At 42.4% G+C, this 15,308-nt stretch overlaps 1 protein-coding gene across 3 annotated transcripts in view; it reads right to left on the reverse strand.

The window, feature by feature from the left end:
- Positions 1 to 3,316: 3,316 nt before the first annotated feature.
- The window catches only part of EPG5 (ectopic P-granules 5 autophagy tethering factor), a 127,225-nt gene continuing 115,233 nt past the window's right edge, over positions 3,317 to 15,308 (reverse strand). For all 3 annotated transcript variants that reach the window (XM_027118406.1, XM_027118405.1, XM_027118407.1), the window contains 5 exons: positions 11,848 to 12,090; positions 10,310 to 10,526; positions 9,585 to 9,800; positions 7,757 to 7,871; positions 3,317 to 5,298 (listed from right to left, as the gene is read on the reverse strand). In XM_027118406.1, coding sequence (XP_026974207.1) covers positions 5,116 to 5,298; positions 7,757 to 7,871; positions 9,585 to 9,800; positions 10,310 to 10,526; positions 11,848 to 12,090 — 974 coding nt within the window. In that variant the 3' untranslated portion in view covers positions 3,317 to 5,115. The remainder of the gene's footprint in view (positions 5,299 to 7,756; positions 7,872 to 9,584; positions 9,801 to 10,309; positions 10,527 to 11,847; positions 12,091 to 15,308) is intronic.

Consider the following 15,308-nt stretch of genomic DNA (forward strand, 5'->3'; position numbering starts at 1 on the left):
TAAGGAAGAACTCCCTGGCATTCCAACATGAAGTGACTTCTGGAGCAGACTGTGACCAAGCTCAGGTTGCACTGACCTCCCTGGCAGCTTGGCTGCCCTCCCAGAGGCGCCCTGCCCCCACCCAGGAACTCAGGCAGTGGAAGCCTTAGTGCAGCTTCATGTACCTTCTCCTGCTAGGATCACAAGCACATTACAGACCTCAGGGCTCTCCTGAACTCTCTGGGGTCACCAGGTGGTCCCCGTCTATGCCAATTCTTAAACCCCCAAGTTTTAAGTTCTCTTTGAAACTAGGGGCCTCACCGATTGTGGTGAAATGTCACAGAATATAGATTCTACCCATTACAAGCTTTATAATTTCACATTTTTCTTTTTGTGATTTTTGGATGAAAAGACCTGCCAACCAACTTGCCCAAAATGAGGTGTCTACCACACGTAAATTAAATTTGAATCTAGTTTATTTGCAGAATTTTACTTAACCAATTCTCTTTTCTTCCTGTGTTTCATCACTATATAAAAACTCATCCTTTGTACAAGCAAGTAAAATGCCAACAATGAATAAGAAGTGAATATTGCACATTTAATGACCAAAATAACTTGTTTTTAAAGGCCACACTAGGCATGTGGGTAGGAAAAAAGAGTTGAACACATTTAAGATGTATTTGCTGCCACTTGAGTGATTTAAGCCATTGAAAGAAAAATAAATCCTAAACCTCAGTGCTTGGGAGATATTACATCAGTACATTAAAAAATAAAGTTATAATGAACAACATTCCTTAGTGGTTTCATTACCCCAAAATAGGGTCAGTAGTTTTTTTTTCAAGTTATTGTCATCAGAAATCAGGAACCTAACTAGACTGAAGGAAACTTCAACTACCGCTTCTATAGGACACATGATGCCTCTATAATGTGAGAGGGTCACCACAGACCAGGATCATCACAGACCAGGACAAGGTCAGTGTTAGTGCCTGGCTGGATGCCAAGAACTTTACCCAGCACAACCCAGATGCAAATGGAAGATGACAGGAGGGAACTTTTTTTTTTTAAAGCATCATGCTTATTTGCAGCATCGTACTCTCCACTTTGCTTAATAAGACAAAGTTAACTAAGCAGAAAATTTTTCAGCTCTAAATAAAATTTTACTAGCTCAGAATAAGGAGTAAAGTTGGTCCAAAATGCAGAGCAGACAGTTTTGAAGGATAAGTGCAAAGTGCCTTATTGTTAGACCTGCGACTGATGATAAACCGAGCTCTGGAGCTTGACTCACCACTGATTGAATGTGCCAACCAGAGGGCACAGCTGCTGAGAACTGATGCTGCCCACATGCCCAGGGGAGCAAGCTTTGCTGTGTGACCCACACTAGTGTGGCCAACCCCCAAAGCAGAGGCCAGGCTGAGGGCACACGACCTAAGGAGGCACACTCTCTCGGAGCCAGCAGGCAAGTACCACCTTACATGTGTGCCCTGGGTGCCTCATTTGTTCTACCCAAGTCCTGACCCTACTGTTTCTGGGCATGGCCCTCTTCTAATAACGTGGGCTAATTTGGGCAGTTTTCCCAAAGGGCAGCCCTGGCAGACATCATGGTGGCAAAGGACTAACTAAAGGCACTAGGCATTTCGTTTGACAAAGGCTGAGGGCTGGGCGGACGGGCAGGGTCAGAGGTGTGATGAGGTATGAAAATTTCCAAAGGTCTGAAGGTCTGTCAGGAGGGGGCAGGAGAACAGCTCCAGCAGAACTATGGCCAGCGTTACCAGGAGGCCAGTTTTAGCCCAGTATAAAGCAGATCTACAACCAAGCTCACCAATGGCCACTTGGGCTTGTCCATGAGGAGCGGAACTAGTGGCCACAGGAAAGGGCAGAGGAGAGGCTGGAGGATCAGGGCTGGGATCCCTGCTGAGTGGGAGATGGAACCAGATGAGCTTTAATGCCTCTACTGACTTCAAAAGTCATGATTCTTTAACATCTGCTTCGTGCTCCAGAAATTATTCATTTCAGGTTTAAAAATCCAATAGAGGGACTTCCCTGGTGGCGCAATGGTTAAGAATCCACCTGCCAATGCAGGGGACACAGGTTCAAGCCCTGGCCCAGGAAGATCCCACATGCCGCGGAGCAACTAAGCCCGTGAGCCACAACTACTGAGCCTGTGCTCTAGAGACCGTGTGCCGCAACTACTGAGCCCGTGCTCCGCAACAAGAGAAGCCTCCGCAGTGAGAAAGCCACGCACCGCGACAAAGAGTAGCCCCCATTCGCCACAACCAGAGAAAGACCGTGCGTGCCAACGAAGACCCAACGCAGCCAAAAATTAATTAATTAATTAAGTTTAAAAAATCCAGTAGAAAACTGTGTCTCACCTTCACTCGAAAGGAAGAAAGGGCATGGACACTCTCACTTGCACAACGTGGATACACTGACTGGGAGGAAGGGGGTTGGCACTTGGTTAAAGAGAGGGTGGGCTGCTCAGGGGTTTTCATTTTCTGGACCCAGCTTCCCCCCCCTCGAAGAACTGAGAGACTCAGGCAACCTCGAGGAGGCAGACATGACTGTGCCAACAGGCTGATCGTGAAACCACCAGCGACTCGTGCCAGGAGCTTCAGGAACATGGAGGGTGGGCCCTGGCCCCATTAGGCTGGGCAGACGCATCAGCAGAACCTCCCTCCCTGGCATCTGTGCCTGCAGCTTTCTGCAGAGTTAGGAAGGGGAGCCAGGAGATCAGGGGGTCGAGTGTGCCTCTCTGGCCCATCCTGTGTGAACTGCAGAAAGAAGAGTGGAGAAGAGAAGAGGTGCTTTTCATCAAGCCCAGGAAGCTGCTCTGCATCCCCATCTGAACCGGAAGCCGCTGCTGGCCACGTATGGGGAAAGTCTGCACTAGTGCACCTTCAACGAAGCTCCAGCACATAGGTGCCTTGGTCTTACTGACCCAGGTATCAACATGCAGCACTGCTAACTGTCTCTGAAACATGCCCTGCGCTCTCTGGAGGTGACTATTTTGCCAACAAAAGCTCATTATTCCTGAAAGCCAGTGGGCAGACCGGTCTATTCTTTCCCAGGAGGCTACAGCAACATTGCCACCTTCTGAACTATCTTAGTGTCGTTAAAGCAATTTCTTAGCCCAGAGCCTCTCATAGGAACCTATGTGGTGAGTAAACCTTCCACTGTTAAGCGTGAGAGGAAGTACTTTTACCAACCATCTCTGATGATCAAGTTACAGTGTCAAAAAAAAAGATGACATCAGGCATAAAAAAATCTGCATCAACTTTAGCAACTGAAATACTTTACAAGATAGTGTGATATCCCTAAAAATCGGATTCTTACCAGCTACAATCAAAGATTGATTTATTTTTTATAATTTTTACAGAGCAAATACATTATAAATATATAAACCTTCAAAAATTAAGATTAAACACAATTTTCTTTAAATGTATGTACTGTCACTCAAAAATTTCATTCTAGGATACCAATAATTACGTCCTCCTCAAAGAAAACAGCACACAGAATATTTCCTGTCATAAAATCTTTGTTGCCAAATCAGCCATGGAACTGTCCACAGCTTCTAAAACGTGTTAACAAGGAAAGCTCGGAGATGCATCCCTCGGAGATGGACACTTAGTGGCCTACAGAACTTGAAGGCTAACAGGGATGATCTTTACCAGAGCATTTCCGTGGGGCAGAACTGTTCTGTCCAACTAAAAAGATTCAAAATAAAGAACAGCTCCTACACACTTCCAAATGTTGGGGGAAGCACCGCAAAACGATATTTGGAAAGAGATTATCACTCAGTTAATCTATACCCCAAATCCCCCTGCTAAAAGCTCTCAGTGACTAAGACATTTTTATGTAAATAGCCTCGGGCTATAGATAGCCTGCAAGCAAAAGACACGTTAGGCCAGCTGGACAAACAAATCAATTTTGAGCCAACAGAATTATGAATATGATGACAGAAGTCAAGGTGCGAATTCCGGGGCGTAGGGGGGACATGACAAGAGCAAGCAGATGGCAGCAAAACATGGCAACACTGCAGACAGGCTTTGGTAAAGAACAAACTGTTAACAACAGAAGGCACGTGACGATTAAAAAAAAGCCAAATTTCAGTCAAGTCTCCTGACCTGACCCAGTTTCCACCAACCAGTGTTTCAGCAGGTTTGCTAGCTTCATTTGAGTTTAAATCTGGAGTGATAAAGCAAGCAGGAAACAGACAGTCAAGTTCTCTGTCTCTGTCTCTCAACAGCAGGACCTTCAGATATCAAACTTGCTGTCTGGAAAGAGCTGCAAATTTACATGTCTACAGGGGCCAAATAAGACGTGAATGAAGGAGCGGGCTGGGGTATGACCAAAGGGAATGTACGTCTACAGTGCACTGGAGAGAGGAAGCCCTGTCTACACTCTCAGCCATGGAGATCAAACAAAACACATCTGTGCACGACATGCTCCCCACAGACCACCAGCATGCGCCCCCAATGTAGACAAATGGCTCCTTCTCTATGAGGACACATGGCTGGATGGAAATGGACTTGTCACCATCTCTACTGTCCACTCTAATCAGGATCAAGTGGTCACATTTTACACAACGACTCACTTTGATTCAGCATTCTTATCTCCCTTCTGAGAGAAAAATATAACAATTTAAGCTGGTATATTTCCCCACATTTGAGAAATGCAGAAATTTTCAAAGCTTTTTTACTTTGAAGGAACACAATTGGGATTCAAAAGTGAGGGTTCAACCCGATTCCCAAAGTAGTTATATCTGGCACAGGAGTCTTGACATTTAAATGAAACAGGAAAAGACAGAAGTGGAGACATACGAAAGCACCCCACCTGGGGTCTCATGAGATGACTGGATATTCGGCAACTGAGAGTGGCTCTCTACCCAAGGAGAGCTCCGTAAGTTCTCTTGTTGGATGAACATAAAAATTACAAAGTCCCTGGAACATTTTAAGAGCTAAGGAAACACACACATACACATGTGCACATGCACAACAATTATCTAGTGCCCACCAACTTGCATCTCAGTCAACTAATTCATTGGCCAAACTGCAGTGAAATTGAGCAAAGTTATTTGTGCAACAGCAAAGTTAAATGTAAACATAAACAGCAACAGGTTTATCAAGAGCCTCAGTGTTACTATCGTATGTTGTCCAAATAATGCACTTCTGGATAGAGACAGTTCACAAGAAGAGCCAGGAAGCTTTTCCCATCTTGGAGGCAATGGCCAGGACGCTTTATAAATTGTGCGGCTTGCAATATCTGATCCTGGTATTCAATGTACTGCTTACTTGACGTCAAGGATTCAAGAGCATTCAGAGCCTAAAAGACATGGAAGGCAAGAGGGTTAACCACATGGATGCATATAACATGATTCCCGCAGGTGCAGCACACCTGCCGAAGTCATCAGGTGCAACTGTGAGCCTCCAGGGAAGCCTACAGAACTGGAACTAGATGTCTCAAAGGCAGGCACTGATCAACCACAATTAGAAGGAGGCCGGCAAACCAAGCTTCTCTGGCGTCTGCCGCCTTCCACATCCAGCCTTCCCTCTTCCTGGCCTGTGCTGTTTCCCAACCCCTCCCCGCAGAGTGCCACTGCTGCAGCCAGGCTGTCTTCCTGCTTTGTCCTCCTTGCCCCAGCGCCAGCACTGCAGCCCTCCCCGCCAGATCATCTACTGCCTCTCTTCCTGGAGACTCAACCGGAAACCACGGGCATCAGCTTTAATTTGCAGTTGGGGTTGTTCTCAGATTACAAAGTAATGTCGTACTAAACCGTGTAACTAGAAATTCAGAAGAAACCAGTGGCTAAGTGCTGCCGAGGGTGAATGATAAGGTTGTTCTATCAGCCAACAAACACAACGGACAGATCAAGTTCCTCTGGCTTCCGCCCAACAGAATTGACATATTCCCATCCTTCTCTTCGGGAATAAAGAAAGAAAAACATTCTTTACTTCCATAATTTTAATTTTTCCTCCCTTTATACTGGGAGAAGAGAAGAGAAAAAGACAATATTTAGAGAAAACAAACAAAAAATCAGAACAACGGTTCTTGGCGGGTAGGGAGTTTTGTTTTCCAGCTATACGAGCTCACCCACCCCTAGCATTCTGAGTGTGAACTGTGAAGTGCCTCTCTCATTTACGGGGACCACTGCACTAGAGGATATAGATTAAAAGATGGAATTTGCTTGGCTCAGTATATAAGGAGGGAGAAGATTTTTTGAGGATGGTAAATGAACAGGCAGCTTAGAAATAAATTACCGAGTGGTTTAAGACAGAAGTTTTGGGGTTGAAAATCAACAATGGAAGGGATTTTGGTACCAAGCTAACTGCTGTATGAACGGAGTTAATCTAAGAACAAGAATCAGTGGGAACAGGCACTCCCACTAACCATAGCGTCCATATGTCTCTCTCTTTCTCTCTCTCCCTTTTCTTTTTTAAAAAGAACAGTCTACTTTGACAGTTTGCCTAAGAATAATCATTTTATACAAAGTTGACTTCTTTCCAGTCTGAAAACCCTGATGACAAGTATGTCATCACTTAAGTCTAAAGGAAGGCCGGCAAAGGCTGGCAAGGACTGGGCGACCTGCTGGCCGCAGCTAAAGCAAAGCTATGCTCCAGGTGCTGGCGGGCACAGGAGAGCAGACTTCTCAAACGCAGACTGAAATGCATGGCACTGACTTCACAACCGCCCCCTGGGACACTCATCTGCCCACTTGTGACAGCTCTTATACAACATTAGGGATGCAAATGGTGGTTGTCTAATCAGCCGGTGACAAGTATCGGGTACTGTAAAAACCAAGATGCCTGTGAAGAACCTGCTGATTTTTTCGCTTCATCTTTGCTCTTAATACCGAGATATCACACTGTACATGGCTGGCTCAGACATGACAATGCCGCAAAAGACAAGAGCTGAGGGGTCTAAGCATTTACCGTGTACAGAGACAGTACTGCAGAGCAACAACAGCGTGACACTGGACCCGGACAGGCCCAGTGAATCCCAGCCCCAGCCCTCAGGGGCTGTGTGATTTGGGACAAATTACTTAGTCTCCTTCTGTCTCCATTTCCTCATCCACAAAACCAGGATAATAAAAGTTCGTATTGTATAGGGTTGTTATGAGAATTAGAAGAGTTAAAATTTTAACTCGTTAACATCAAGTAAGTTAAAACTTACAACAGTGCCTGGCATGCAGTAAGCACTCAAGAACGCCAGCCATCGTTTTATATTATAAACCTTTGTACCTGGCCAGCCTGTTTATGGGTGAAAATAATTATGGGGATGGGGGACCACTGCCATGTAGCCTTCCATATTTTTAGAACAAACTATTTTTCACAGCTACCATTTTGTCCATGTCAGCCAACACTGGTCAACCCCCAGACTCACAAAACAGAACCACCGCCTGGGCTCCAAGTCAAAGCCCAGCTACCCTCTATCGGTCTCAACTGTAGTCTCATCTTCTGTGCCTGTCCCCAGCCCCAGCTTGTGACGGGTCAGCACACAGTCATGTCATCAGAACCAAATTCGATCCCAGATTGGCTTGCCCATGGCCTTGCTACTTCTACAAGGGTAGTAATAGGGCTCTGGGCAAGTGCCTACAAAAACTGGTTGAAAATCCGAGGCAGATACACACGTTAACCATTTTCCAGTTAGTAGAGCCCACCAGACAGTACGCTGTGCTGCTGCCGATCATCATCACCAGGTCATCACGTGTAAAGACTACAGGTACCACCTCCCTCCTCCCGTGGAAAACTTCTAGCCCTTAACCACAAAGCTTTTTACTGACCTGCTGAGCTTTCAGGGTCAGATGTAATTCAGAGCTCGGCTTCAAACGGATCTGATCCTTGGCGGGAACCTGAACTGAAAGAAAGGCAGCCATGCCTCGGGCAGCCACTCGGAACCTTAGGTGTTAGGGAGGGATTAGAAGAAGTAAATGACTATTAAAGTAAGCATTTTAGAATAAATACCATATTTTCTATTAAAAAATAAGATGAACACATCTCCAGACCTACTGTGGCTGTTAGCCTCTTCAGGAAAACTGTAAATATGATCAAGGAGTCTTTATCTGCCCTTCCATTATCACCACCCAAACAATGAAAACATAATTCAGTCTCAGGAATGAAAGTGTTGGCAAAGATATAGAATAACTGGAACTCTCAGCCACGGCTGCTGGGAATGTTAAAAATGGTGCAGGTGCAATGGAGAACAGTTTGGCAGCTCCTCAAGAAGTTAAATATAGAGTAACCATGTGACCCAACAATTCCAAAAGAACCGAAAACAGGTGTTCTAACAAAAACTTGTAAATAACTTTCACAGCAGCACTATTCACAGTAGCCAAAGAGCGGATACAACCCAAATGTCTAGCAACTGATGAATGGAAAAACAAAATGTGGTGTGTCCATACAATGGAATATTATTCAATCATAAGAAGGAAATAAGTACCAGTGCATGCTAAAATATGGATGAGCCTTGAAACTTTATGGGAAGTGAAAGAAGCCAGACACAAGAGGCCACGTATTACATGATTCCATTTATATGAGATGCCCAGAACAGGACATACATAAAGTCAGGAATCCATCAGTGGTTGCCAGAGACTTGGGGAAGAGGGGAATAGGGAGTGACTGCTTAGTAGCTTAGTAGCTATTTCCTTTTGGGATGACGAAAATGTTCTGGAACAAAATAGTGGTGATGGTTGCACCAACATTGTGAATGTACTAAATGCCACTGAACTGTACATTTTATCATTTTTTTTTCTGGCCACACTGCGCGGCATGCGGGATCTTAGTTCCCCGACTAGGGAACGAACCCACGCCCCCTGCAGTGCAAGCATGGAGTCTTAACCACTGGACTGCCAGGAAAGTCCCTGAATTGTATATTTTAAAAGGGTTAATTAGCATGATAATTTTATGTGACGTGTATTTTACAATTTAAGTGAATCAAATCACACAGTCCTGCTAAATTCTACCACAAACAAAGGCGTATGATGTTAACTGGTTTGGATTGGGTGGCTCCCAAAGCTGCAGCAGGCTATGCCATAAGAATGCTGCCGTCAGAGCAGCAAGAATGCCTTTCAAACCAGATAAGGCCTTTCAAAGAAAACCGTGATGCAAATAGTCTTAGGAGATAAACTGGGGCTAGTAGCAAATTCTCTCACACCTTGGAATTTTTAGCGACAAAAACCTGAATGTATTTCTCATTACTTATCCCTCTAATCAGTTAACTTCTACTGCTAGACCGAGCCCCTCATGGGACCTGGGTTTCCCTGACAAAGTGCTGGCAGTGAAGCAGCTGACCGGGGTATTTTAACCTAACCTTGCACACCGTCACTGGCTCAAAGACAAAAAGCAATGTGTAGTGTGGTCAGGTTACCAAGTCAAAATACAATGAGACACTGCTAAAAAAATTCTTTGAACATAAAAGTTGTTTTAAAATGGAAAAAATAAACACCCTTTTTAAAATGTAAAGATGTAATCAGGCTCTGATTGTTTTCTTCTTAATCACTGGGAGGACCCTAGCTCAGCTCCTAAATAGAAAATCTACCAAGTATCACACCCCCTAGGTATGTGCAGGTGTCTGTGGCCCGTTTAGAAAAGCAAGAGCAGGTGCTTCCTCACCTGTTAGACAAGGGCGACTTCCGGCCCAGCCCAATTGCCCTGAGAATCCCTGAACTGAGCCTCTCCTCAGCCAGCAGGCTCTGACGGGCCTGAAGCATGAGCAGAATTCGAATGACAGACTCCGTCAAGACCGGGTCATTCTGCTCGGTCTGAACCAGGGACAGCTGCAGGACTTGGTGCCACCACAAAAACAGCTTTGCTTCTTCCTGCATAGAGCTGGGGGCGGAGAGGGGGGAGGAAAACCAAATTCAGAGTAGATTCTTTCCACTCTCATTTAACTGAAAGTCCACACATGAGTTTTAAGTGTAAGGGACATTTAGTACTTTAAAAGCTTAGGCTGACAGGTAATGCTGTTAATAAAGTATTTGGACAATAAAGGAACAGCTGACATTTATTGCCCCTTCTACATGCCAGACAGCATATATGAGCTCGACGTCCTTTCACTTAATCAAGTGAGCTAAACGTTGTTGCCCCTACTTAACGGATATGGAAGCTAAAGGTGGTGCTTCAAAATACCTGTCTTAGGAAATAAAACGCCTGCTCAGAAAATCGGCCCATGCAAGGAAAATCTTTCTAAAATAGGTGTCACTGTACCTCATAGCCTTGTTTGTTTCTTATGTATCACTCGGGTCTGTGCACTTAAGTGGACATTAACTTAAACCCAAATTCAAGCTATCCCAATCCCATGGGTCGGTCGGCTGTAGGCAACCGGAGGGCCAATATACCTTGGATACACCTGTTCCAACCACTGGCTTAAGAGAAGCAGCACTTTCATTTCGTTCCTTAGCGTCTGCTCACTATTTAGACACTGAAGCAAGTAGACATAGAGAGTCAAGTAGCTGCCGAGGGACAGGCACTCCTGCAGAAACTCTTCAATGGTGAGCTCAGGAACTTGAAGAGACACCAGAATGGGGCCCCAACCTAAATTCTGATTGAGGGAGCCTAAGAAAAGAACACCAAGAGGTAGAGAAAGGTAAGAGCAAGAATCAAACTATTTAACTACTCTAATGAACCTTTTCACTTTAAAAGCTTCAGGTCGAGAAAACACCACTCACATTGACCCTGGAGGGCCTGACAATGCCTCATGTCTTGGACTGGAAGCCCTCACTCTAAATGCCTTTGTCCTGGCTGCCAGTGCAGAGGGTATCATGAAGTCAGGTATCATGGCTGCATTTTCATAAATCACCTCTTTCACCATATTATGATCATTAAAATCTCATGTAGACACTGCCTCTCCCAGTTATCTAAGAGTTTTAACTTTACCTAATACCATTTTTAAGTATGTTATGAATACTTATGCTTTTCCGAGGGGTATTATTATTACTCTATCCTTCATAAGCATTTTTTAATTATCAAAGTTTAGTTTGACTCGTATCTTGACAGAAATTCTTGAAAATGTTTCACAAATTGAAAAAAAAATTTGATTTTAGCAACAAACAGTAAATAAATTTGGAGCAAGAGTGTTATCCTAATGCTTCTCAATTCTTTGGGGGGAATGGGAGCAGGGTGACATGGTGACACACATAGCACCTTCCACAGGGGGACATGGGAACATGGATTATTCACGTGTTGTCAAGAAAGGGCATGGGCAGGTTGCAGGCACTTCCTAGCATTCTCACTCCAGTACCCTTCGTTCTCCCCTATTGTGTGCACGATGATGTATATCTGGGTAACAGAGTCGAGAAGTACTGCTCTGAGCAATTCTTTTTAACCAGATCAGGCTGTTTCCAGAATCTGAGAGTTTAGAGGTAGGAAATAAGAAGACAAAGCGGGAGTGGGGGGCAGGAGGGGAGGTGGGAAGAGAACTCCATAATAGTTTAAAACACATGACAAAATGCAATAAGAGGACATATGAAAAACTTTAACAAGTGACAAAATAGAGAAAATTAATACAGTGGATCATTATTATAAAGATTCTGGTATATAGCATTTGTTTTTAGGACTATGACTAGGCCTATGACATACACAATTTGCCTACCATAAAAGGATTGGTCTGACACTCCAAAACCCACATAAAATGAATTAGAGGTTCCCTCCCTTGAAACATGATGGTACCAACATGGGCCAAAATTTCTCATGCTAACTGCACATCTTTATGAAGAAAACAAACTATATTCTGAAACATCAACAACATTTACAGAGATATTAGAACAGTACAATCCCTCAACAGGAAGGGTCTTGAAAGGTATCTCCTTCAGACAAAGCTTTAATCTTCCTTGGAAAAGATGGGTCTACTGAGAGCCTGACATGACGGTCCTCTTACCCTCTTTGAAGTAAGCAGTGATGCAGGCTTCCGTCGTCTCGGCCATGTGGCGGACGGAAGCCAGGCTCTGGCAGGCGGCTGTTAACAGGGGCAGAACCACCAGCCCATGCACTTTCTGCCCAATCCAGGTCTGGATACTGCCTCGGAGGAACTCTGCTGTTGGGATAGTCGCATTGTTCATCATCATTAGGACTTCCATAAAGAGGCTGCTGAGGGCCATGTGGCGGGTCTGGCTGTCCAGATCTGAAGGGGAACAAAGCCAACACGTTTGCAAAAGGCTGCTGGTATGACGATGTGAATGTGATAAAGGGAACAATGGTGCTTCAAACTAGCTGCTCTCCAGGGGCCAGAAGGAAAATCCTTCTGTGTTTAGCTTTTAAGGATAGGATGTGGCACATACATACTTTGTAAGAGCAAAGCAGGAACTACTGCGAGATCCCTGGTTACAGCGTGTGACCAAGTGATACTTTAATAAATAGACAAAATACATAGATCTCAGGAGTCATTTGGTAAACTAATTAGAAACAGTACCTCCACCCCTACCAATGCCAAAGTTGTAAATAATTCTAGAATGATTTACACACAATGAAGGTTATTATTTAAAACTAAATATAAAAGTAAGGAAAGGAAAAACCTTTTTACAGACTCCTAACAGCAGCTCTTTTATTTCTTTGTTTTTTAAATAAGAAAAATGGACAGACTGGGTCTTTCCAAAATATTAAAAGGTGAAAAAAAGAATACAACACAAGAAAAAGAGCAAATTCATTTTAAAAGAGAACTGCAAATAAGTGACTGAGGTAGATTCCTTCTTCACATCCAAGAACAGAAAATATTTTTCACTGAGGGTGTGTTGAGGTAACTATTCATCAGGCATAATTTTTGAATTGTACACTTTATTTTTATTTGTTTTTTCTTTTCTGGCTGTGCCGTGCAGCTTGCGGGATTTTAGTTTCCCGACCAGGGATTGAACCCGCGGCCCTCGGCAGTCAAACTGCAGGGCCTTAGCCACTGGACAGCCAGGGAATTCCCTTCATCAGGCATAATTTTTGCCAACTATTTCTAATTCTCCTTGAGTTGGGTTCATTGTTTTAAGGGAATAGAATTGTGGCTTTCTCACCTCAAGGCTTTGGTATTTATGTCAACGCGAGTGGGGAGGTCTTATCACACCCATCAAACCAAATTCACCCACTTGCACAGTGTACAATAAACCCTAACTTAATGTTATCATAAGATATACTGATTATCAAGCAAGGAATTTTTAAAGCACTATATGTGTGTGAATCTACTTTTTTATGTATAAATATTCTTGGTAATAAAGGCCTTATCTCTGAATTCCAGGTGAATAAATTTTTTTTCTGATTTTTAAAAAAATTTTATTTTGTTATTGAAGTACAGTTGATTTACAATGTTGTGTTAATTACTGCTATACAGCAAAGTAACTCAGTTATACATATATACATATATATATATACTTTTTTTCATATTCTTTTCCATTATGGTTTGCCACGGGATATTGAATTTAGTTCCCTGTACTATAGAGTAGGACCTTGTTGTTTATCCATTCTATATATAACAGTTTGCATCTGTGAATAGTGATTTTAATCTATCTTTTAGTTATGATTCATGGGAACAAAAAATGATTGCAATAAGCCTCCTAATAGAGCGCAGCCTCTCCCCTTCCCATTCATCATCAACACAGCCAACAAATGCTGTTCTTAAAAACCAGAACTGATCCCATCACTCTTCTGATTAAGATCTTTCTAGAACGCCCTTCACTCCTTTGCCTGGCTATTATTCAATCTTCATGGCCCAGTACATATGACCAACTCTAAATCAATTTCTCCAGTATTGCCTGCTAATTCTTCTTTCTTTTTTTTAACTAGTTTGCATATCCCAAGCCGAGGGATATGCAAACTAGTAGATGATGTCAAACATTTAAAAATGGTTGTACCAATTTACTCTGTGATCAGCAGGATATGAGAGTTAACACTGATCCACATCCTCACCAACATCTGGTACTGAAAACTTTTTAATTTTAGCTATTCTGGTGGATGTGATAGAGTATGCCATCAAGTTCTTAATTTGCATTTCCCTAAATATTAACAAGGTTTAGCATGTTTTCATATGTTTATTGGTTATTTGAATATTCTCTTTTGTAGAATGTCAATTTAAGGGTCTTGTTCATTTTTTTTACTGGATTGTCTTTTTCTTCCTTATTTTATCCAGTGTGACAATCTTAGTCTTTCATAGTTAATGTAATTACTGATGTGAGTGGGTCTAAATCTACTATCTTACTATATGCTTCCAATTTCTCCCTCCAATTCTACATTCCTTTTTCTCTCTTCAATATTCTTTTAACATTTTCATAGTGGTTATCTTACAAATTACAACATGCATTCTTGATTTTTCAAAGTCTGATGTTAACTGGTTCCCAGACAATGCTAATTTCCTATTACCTTCCCTACTGTTACCATAACCCAACAACACATTACTATTACTGTTTTATAGAGTCAGATTTCATTTAGATTTTCCTATACATTTACCAGTTTCATTGTTCACCCTTAGTCTCCTCCTATTTATCTTCTCTTTATTATCTCTTTCTTTCTAAGCAGATTTTGGTTATATTTTGTGGTTCTTTTTATAATTTCTTAAGCTCAGTGTTTATCTAATTAATTTTCAGCTTTTAGAAATTTTAATATAAACATTTAAGGCCATGAAATTAAGTTTCACTTTAGCTGAATCCCACAAGTTTTGATGCTCTATTTTATTAATACAGTTCTAAATATTTTAAATTTCTGTTGTTATTGTTCCTTTGGTCATCAGTTATTTAAAAATTTGCTTCTTAATTTCCAATGTATAGTTTTTTCCCTCCTGGTTATATTTTGTTACTGATTTTTAAGTTCATTGCACTGTGGTTAGAATGTGTGGTCTATCTGATACCAGTCCTCTGGGATTGATTGAGATGTGCTTTAACCCTAGTAATGGGTCAAGTTTCTTAACTGTTCAATGTGAGACTGATATGGTGTACATTCTGGACTTAACAGGGTATATTATTCTCTACATACTCATTACATCCAGCTGTGCTATTCAGACATCCTATAGTCTTACTGATTTTCTGTCTACCTGATCCATCAGTTACTGTGAGACATGGGTCAAAATCCCTCACTGTGAGCAAATTTGACATTTCTCTTCCTAGTTCTGTCAATTTTCACCTTATGCATTTTCTTCCTGGTGAATTGAACCTTGTATCAATTTCCAACGACTCTCTTCATTTTTAATAATGCTTTTTTCTTATTTATGTAAGTAATATGTGTTTTTTATGTATATATGTGTTTTTCATGCAACTTCAGGGCAGGAACACACACAAGAGATTGTCTGGCTTGGTAATGCTTTCTGCCTTACAGTCCTATCTGTCTCATACTGATATAGCTGTACCAGCTTTCTATTTTAATATCTAATGT

This window comes from Aethalodelphis obliquidens, unplaced genomic scaffold (assembly GCF_003676395.1).
Source record: "Aethalodelphis obliquidens isolate GAN/ISIS:26980383/991018 unplaced genomic scaffold, ASM367639v1 scaffold19, whole genome shotgun sequence".
NCBI lineage: Eukaryota > Metazoa > Chordata > Mammalia > Artiodactyla > Delphinidae > Aethalodelphis > Aethalodelphis obliquidens.